Raw genomic sequence first — 8,356 nt, 5'->3', positions numbered from 1 at the left:
AGCGAGAAAGCGAATTTTTGTTCAAACACCGTTTTCTCAGGAAACGTGAAATTAGAGAGAAAAACTTTTTCATAGCAAAACCACTCGCATTTTCGCTCCACTTCCTTTTTCGGCGTGACAAAAATCACTACTCTAATTCGAATTCAACAATCATTAAAAGGTGTGAACAGATCTTAAGCAGAAACCGACTAATGTCAGAAGAATTCCTCTTGAATAGAGGCGAGGCCATTTAATTCAGGGGCTGTAGCCTATATAAATTTTTCTTTATGCGTGCAAAAACAGTCGTCCACGCCGGGATTCGAACCATTGCCCTCCCACTCCCGGACCAGAAGCACTGCCCACTCGGCTATCAGGCCATTCTTCTTGCATTGCTGCAATCGATTTTATTTTAGCAACAAGCTTTACTTCGGAGTGAGTGCAATAGAGATCATTTAAAAATGAAGAACGAAAGCGTGAAAAAGTCACTTGAGAAGTCAACGAATGTTGAAGAAAAGCGCAAAATGGTAAGGCAAAAAATTTGCAAAAAAGGACCAACACCTTTACAATGATTGCTATAAAATTCGTTCAAGAGCAATTAAAAAGACAGCGCCTCAATACAATTCAAATTCTTTGAATTGTAAGAAAACACAATGTCCCCAATAATAACCTCTATAGCTTCGCGTCTATTAATAAAAATATTCATTTATATAGGCAAAACGATTCTTCATTCTATAACCACCGCTGCCGGTACTTCTACTCACAAGTCAATTACCTAGGATACAAAAAAAGAAAGATCTCTATGACAAACTAAATTAAATCGTTGGTTAATATATCAACAGCATAAACTTCTTTTCATTCCCTCTGCCAGACCACTGTAGAAAGCAGCCAATCAGTGCATCGTTAAAATTTTAGCTCCTACCGCCCTTAAATGTAATAGTGCTATCTTATAACCCTCTGCTTTTTAGTATATTTAAAACTGCATCATTGTGAAAACACTCCTATGACAATTAAATCAATTGTTAAAAAGTCGGGTAAGAGGGACGAATAGAAAAATATAAGCTCGGCGCAAATTCAAAGTTATCAATCAAATCTCTCCGCTGAACAGCATATCGAGTGCCCGCTCGAGGTTGCCTTGACTTCGAGTGAGAGCTAGAGTGGCCCTGTCCTCCGAAATGCCCATCTCACACATCTGTTGTACCTGTTCTTGGGTTGGAACGAAGGGTGTTGGAGCACTGCTTGAAGATGCTACAAACGAGAGCACATTTTGGAACCATTCTGTTCCTTGCCTCCTCCCCCGAATCTAACAGGCATAAATCCTTTTTAAATGGTAACGAATCGTTTTTGTAGCTTATTTGGCTGGAATAAGCGTGTACAGGTTTAAATCGAGCATGTAGAGGATTTTGAAACGCCGAAAGCAGTTGAAAGGTTGAAATGAAAACCGAAATGAATGCAGATGTCAGTTGAAATGCCAAAACCTTTCAGCGATTTTGAACTGGCAAAATGCGTGTTTCATCCAGGTTGCATGACTGGGCAGAAGTTACGTATAAATTTTGGTTTATAATTCAAAGGACTTTAATAACAAATAGTACTAAATTTCGTCAAATGGTCATATGATCTCCAAGGTGTAGAACATACGACCATTTGGTGATATGAGTCTAGACATGAGTCTATCACATTTGGTAGCACATGAGTCTTAGCTTAAGAGATACTGGTTCAAATCCAGCACAGGCATATTTTCAATATAGTGGCATTTAGTTAGGTCCGTATTACAAACTAGACTCTATTTCAGTTGGAGGCAAAGTACCCGATGTAGAAGCTAAAGGATTCGCAAAAGATCCTCCTCGACCAGCTAGCACATTATCTAAAGCCTGTGAGAAGAAGTCTGCTGTAAGGCTGTTTGCACCGCCACCACCCGAGCCATTATTGGCGGCAGCTGCAGCCGCTTGACCAGTTGCATCGCTGGGAGCTGGAGGGAAGATAAGGTTGCTGAACTGGTCCCCAGAGTCTATGTCCATCATGTAGTCATCATCAGTGCCGTAGAAATCATCATCGTCTTCATAATCGTCATCGGGTCCCTGGCTATAACAAATTATGCCGAGTCGCAATACTAGACATACAAGACAATGTCAGGTAGTAATTTAGATGTACAGATAAAATCAAAATCTGATCTGCAAACAAACTTATCCCTTAATTGCACCTGAAATTTCAGTTTTCCATTTGGGATAAATTCTGCATATTTCCCGGGCGGGGGGGGGGGGGGGGGGAGGACTATAATTGAAATGACCCAAAGAGCAAATCCGCATAAGGCAAATCAGGGATCTATTCTGTTTTGCCCCCACCCCCAGCTTAGTGAGCTTATATTTTTACGCCACGCCCTCCAGGAGCACGTGCTATTTTCTTACTAGTACCGTGCTATATAACAACATATAATTTGTAACTGCGGGCGTAGAAAAAACTTGGGGGGAGAAGGGCGTAAAAACACTGGGGGAGGGGGCAAAACAGAATAGATTAGATCCCAAATCCGTTTTAAAATGCTCCGTTTTGAAATAAGATTACAGAACGGCTTCCGGTTTCAAATCCGAGTAAAATTACTAGCCCCTCATTTGTGTAAACTTGTACATAACAAAGAACTGTAAAGTGGGTCTGTGAAAGCAACTTACTTGAACAGAGACTGCATAGCAGTGAGAGTGTCTATACTGGACGTGAGTTGTATGTTGATATGGCTAATTGCACAGAGAAGGGCGGGGTGTTTCTCTTTGATGGCTCCTATGTTCTCTTTTCTCACATAATACTTCAGAATTGCCAGATCCTTCAACATTTTCATACTCTCTACATCTTCACGCAGACCTGAACAATATCAAATTTTCATTTACATGCAAGCCTGGGATAAAAATAAAATAGTTCAAAAGGAAACCAGCATATAATTTACTCAATCAAGACTAAATAAATAAACGGGCAAATCGCGTGCCAAGGATTGACTGTTTAAATCATTCTCGCAAACCAGGTCATACTCACATATGCAACACAACAAGGAAAAATTTGATTCTGCGTAAGCACACCAAGCCCTTATTGGCCAGAAGACTTTTTCTGTTTTCAAATATAATAACATAGCCGGCACATCGGGATTGAAACAGAAAAAAAGGAGATAGAAATTGACATACTTTTTCCCTAAGTTTCAAAAAGTGTCGTAAACTCGGTGTACAGTTTCAATTACATTCTCAAACTATACTTAATTCAGCTTCTGAAGTGCAAGCTATTAACACACTCGTCTAGCAATCACTCTGATGAACTTTGCTAACCTATTGCACTATGACTTAATCGGTTTATCCCATTTCTTTTGATTTGCTCTTTTGACAATGACTGAATTCACTACATTGCGTAATTAAATGCATGAAAGAACTTTAAGCCCATTCAGTAGAAACAGTCAGTGAGGTATGACACGAGTCAAAGTGAAACTCGCGACATATGTAAAACAAAAAACGTGATAAGGTTGAGCGAATTAAAACAGCAGGACAAGTCCTGACACAATTCAAAGAATTTTCATAGACTGATTAAACTAAACTTGACCTAAAATAGGCGATTAATGAACATAAAAACCATTTAAAAAATCAAATTGAAAAGTCGAAAAAACGGTAAAATCAATGTTAAAATACCGCGAATTTTCGTTCATTAATCTAAATTTAAATTAACATTAGCGCAAAAGATTCACGCCGCAAAACCACTTGAGTTTTCGGTCCACTTCAAGTGTCAGCGTGACCAAAATCCTTCAATTTGACTTCAAAAAACATGAAAAAGTGTGAACATAACTTAAAAAAACATAGCCGAAGAATTCCGGAAACGACTCGAAGGAGAAAAATGACCACCCTACCTGACATAATGAACAGTGAGTAACATCTTACTCACTAATACTAATCAATTTGGAGCAAAATATCCAGCCCCTATAAAAACTAAAACAAAAAAAAGCTCGTATAAAAAAACGAACTAAAAAATACAAAATGATTTTTTAATTACAAGGCCCAAAAAAGACAACGAAAAAGTATATACGAGTATTGGAATGCTCGCAGAACAACAGGCAAGAAACAATAGACTAGGAAACTGGTCTAAAAATATAGAAAAAAACTGCAAGAAATTAAGAAGTTTTAAATTTCTCTATTTTTTAAGGAAATTTGTAAACATGTTCTTTAACAACCAAACTAAATTCACTTGGTATCCAAAATCTCGCTTATTACTAAACATCTTTTCGAATTCCACTTAAGGCAGAAAAACAAAAAATATGCACAATATCGATAAAATTTGCCTAAAAATAAGCGGAACAGCTGAAAAATCTCCAAAATAAAATTAAACTCATATTTTTTACGAGAAACAGTTAAGCCAATATCAAAAAGAACCTAAGATAAAAACAATATAATACAAACCAAAAAATGAAAAACAACAGCTTTCAAAAGCCGCACGTCAAAAAAATTCTCGCTCAACTCTTCGGCAAGCGACTTCAACTTTTTACACCCTTTATTTCCTGCTTCAAAATTCACTCCAATAAACTTGATTTAAAAAAAGGCACCTCTCCGATACTCCTATTCGAGTCAAAAACAGACAGTGCCCCAAAACAATTCAAATTCTTTAAATTGTAATAAAAAGGAGAGCGTCTAAATAGTAGCTGTTGACAGTCTGACGGCGGCTATAAATAATCTTTTGTACTCCAAATACTTGATACTTCTGGCCACCTTTTCAAAATTCCCGGTGAGCTTTTTTTTTACATATCTTCAAAACCCATGGTCGGAGAACCGGCTCTTTTTTTGAAACAAAAAAATATTTTAAATTTCTCTCGGAGAAAAAACAATGTGGTCACCGTACTCTTGGGTAATATTTATGGGAAAAAAGACCACTAGAATTTTCAAGTCTGCAAAGATTAGCCCACAAAGGCAAACATAATTTTAGACCACGCCAAAAGCAAAAAAGTCAAGGGCGTACAAGTCACTGGAAAATTCAAAAAACGGTGAAGCAAAAATTTTGCATAAAAAAGACACACACGTTTACAATAATTGCTTCTCTGCGAGAGCATTAAATAATTGGAGCAAGAAATCACCGTAGCGACAAATCTAAATTAATACTTGCAATAAATAGCACTATTTTCATTTGTATAAACTTACATATTTTTGGAGTATTGCGGAAAGACTAGTGGAATGCTATCAGAAGCCACCAGAATTTGGTGTACACCAAATAAGTCACAAGTCAATTTTCTTCAACCATCTCAAAACTCAAAAGCAATGGGTAAAGAGCAATAAGCAATTTTCCAATTATGTATGTATAAATAAGTTTTAACTGTTCAAAATTGCTTTCCAGCATTTCCGACTTCTTTTCCTATTCTTCAAAATAATTTTTTGAGTGCGAAGAAGAAAAAGGAGTTTAGAGATCAGTAAATTTACTGTGTTTAGAAGAAGGACAGATTATTTTATGACTACTGTGTAACAAACATCTCAACATGCAAAATAAAATCGATAATTGCAAATGAACAAAAACTGAAAAAACCAATTTGGACAAAACTTGCTGGAAAATGGATAAATGAAAAACTAGTAAAAGCAATTTTGTACATTTATATTAACAACTTCCATATCAAAAACCATAACCAAAAAGACTTCTAATGTGATAAATCACTCATTGATCACGAAAGTCACTACCAAAACATCACATAAAAACTGGGAAATAAAAAAATTATCTTAAAAATGTTTTTCAATTGACAATCAAACGTTCCGTCAATTATTGTGCATTGAGCAAGTCTTGGAAGTTCAGCAATTTAAAAATATGCACATCAACTATGCACGAGGACTAAATACTTTCTTAACGAGTTGCAAAGGACTTGAACACAAAGTACACAGGCAAGAACGTGAGTGGAAAAGATAATAAATTAAGAATTATCAGACAATGCGGAAAAACAGTATTTACTACAAATAAAATACCAATAAAATGAAGCAAAAGATTTTGATCGAAAAAGTTTCATCATTATCGTCAAAATTGGGTTTTTAAAATTTTACGCAAAATAAAAGAACAAATCAATTATCTTTCTTAAGGCTTTCAGTTTAAAAAATAACCCCCTTTTTGTCCACTTACCTACACAATATAACAATTTCTGGAAAATACTCTTTTGATTCTCGTTATTCTTGGATCAATCAGGAGAAGCAGAGAAGTCAGTGCAGACGAAACAGTTTTGTAGACGAGCTACAAAATGAAGAGCCTCCACCCCGAATCACCTTCCTTTGCATCTTTATGCATCGCTACCTCCATGCATCACCCGAATTTCAAGGTACCTACCTATCATAAAAATATCGGAAAATACTCTTATCTGAGTACGTCCAAAAACTTGCTAAACGATCAAAATTGTGAACTGAAATTGAGCCACTCAAAAAGAACATTGCGTGTATTTCGAGGGACATCACGTCATGCCATTTGGCTGTTTGGAAGAGTAATCTAAGAGCATCCTGGACGCGATGGAGTGACCAGAGCCATTTTTCTCTCGGAAGTCATCGTAAGCAGCTGAGGGTCGCTTCCTTTCCACCATTGAAATTGCACAATTTGCAGGAAATTAGGAAAGCGTGTGATTACAAAACAAAACATAGCAGGCAGATTGCCGGAAAATAGCCGCCGTTTACGCGCTTGATGCACATCGGGATTGGAACAGCAAAAAATTGACCGAATTTTTTTGTATTTTTTTCAGTGTCAAAAAGAGTTCTAATTTAGCGTGCAGTTTCATTTGGATTCTAAAACGATACTTAATTCAGCTTCTAAACTGAAACCTAATAAGCTTATTACCAATGTCAGCTAGCAAACACTAATGAACTTTGATAACCTAATTCTCAATGACTTAATGACCTTTATCGGTTTATCCCGTCTCTTTTGATGTTGCTCTTTTGACCTTGACTGTATTCACCATCTTGTGTAATTCATTGAGTGATTGGATTTAAAAACCATTCAGTTGAAACAATAAGTGAGGTAAGTCAGAAGTAAAACGTGTCGTGACTTATGTAAGACGAAAAACGTGATCAAAAGGTAAAGCGAATTGAAAAACATATCAGGACAAGTCGTGGCGCAGAATTCAAAGAATTTTCATTGACTATACAACAAACCAGACCTAAAACGGACAGAGTAAATTGGGAAAACCATTTCTGAAAAAATCAGATCAGAAAATTTAAAAAAAAAAATCAATGTGAAAATGCCGCATGTGAACAAAAAAACCACTAGCGAGAAAAGGAAATTTGGTTCAAACAAAAATCAAACAAAAAACTAAGGCCTATAATGAATTATGAATAGATTGGAAAAACCATTTCGAAAAAAAATCCTATCCAAAAAATCGAAAAAAGTGAAAATCAAAGTGAAATTGCCGCATGTGAACAAAAAACTACTAGCGAGAAAGCGAATTTTTGTTCAAACACCGTTCTCTCACTACATTAAAATTAGAGCAAAAAAATTCAAGCCGCAAAACCACTCGCTTTTTCGCTCTATTTCCTGTTTCGGCGTGACCAAAATCACTACTCCAATTTGACTTCAAAAATCATGAAAATGTGTGAACAGATCTTAAAAAAAAGGACAGCCCCCAATACAATTCAAATTCTTTGACTTGTAAAAAAAGGAGAGCGCCTAAATAATAGCCGTTGAGAGGCTGACGGCTGCTATTAAACACAATGAGGATAACAATTACAATTACTGGCACTCGACTAATAGAAGGAAATGAAAAATAACCTTTCAGCAAAAACAGCTCAAGTAAATCGAATCACCAACAGTCCAATTTATTTCCTACCGACGCCATGAATTAGAGTATTATAATTTTCTGAAATCTTAGACAGGTCGGCAAAAATCCGGACCCTATCGAAAAAAAATCGTGAAAAAATGTAGATCCCATCCCAATATTATACATGTAGAAAGCATGTAAATCTTATTAGTAGCAAGAATGAATCAATATAAATTTTTGTGCCTATACATACCTGGTACAGCTGCCAAAATGGACGCAAAACTCTCCTCATTGTAAACAATTTCCTTCAATTTTTCCCCAAATGGTAGATCCAATTGGTCAAGCAACACTCGAAATGATTTCACAACCTCAGTTGGGTTAGAAGGAAGACTGCATCGGGCTTTTTCTTTAATCATCTCTTCCTCGTTCATCTCAGGTCTTATCAGATAGTTAATAATACTCGACTCAGATATGTTGTAGTCTTTTAGAGTTTTTGAAGGATTCAATATACAACCCTCAGATACAAAAAGGAGATCCATGTCTCTAATGTCTTGTGGTAATTTCTCAATCAGTTCTCGTACTTTCAGGGTTTCAAAATTGGGGACCTCGAAGGTCACTTCTTCTTCATTTGGCCCTCTCAGAAGCATTTCACAATCT

The 8,356-nt window shown here is 36.3% G+C and overlaps 1 protein-coding gene across 1 annotated transcript; it reads right to left on the bottom strand.

Moving 5' to 3' along the window:
- Positions 1-972: 972 nt before the first annotated feature.
- LOC142349006 (ubiquitin-like protein 7) lies at positions 973-8,356 on the bottom strand. The gene is made up of 4 exons (XM_075400404.1): positions 7,953-8,356; positions 2,640-2,826; positions 1,784-2,058; positions 973-1,224 (listed from the first exon to the last, which is right to left on the bottom strand). Exons 1-4 carry the CDS (start codon positions 8,344-8,346, stop codon positions 1,064-1,066), a joined length of 1,017 nt encoding a protein of 338 aa, XP_075256519.1. The 5' UTR covers positions 8,347-8,356; the 3' UTR covers positions 973-1,063.

Source organism: Convolutriloba macropyga, chromosome 11 (assembly GCF_964194025.1).
Source record: "Convolutriloba macropyga chromosome 11, txConMacr16.3, whole genome shotgun sequence".
NCBI lineage: Eukaryota > Metazoa > Xenacoelomorpha > Acoela > Convolutidae > Convolutriloba > Convolutriloba macropyga.
This window is presented reverse-complemented; position numbering and strand designations above follow the sequence as displayed.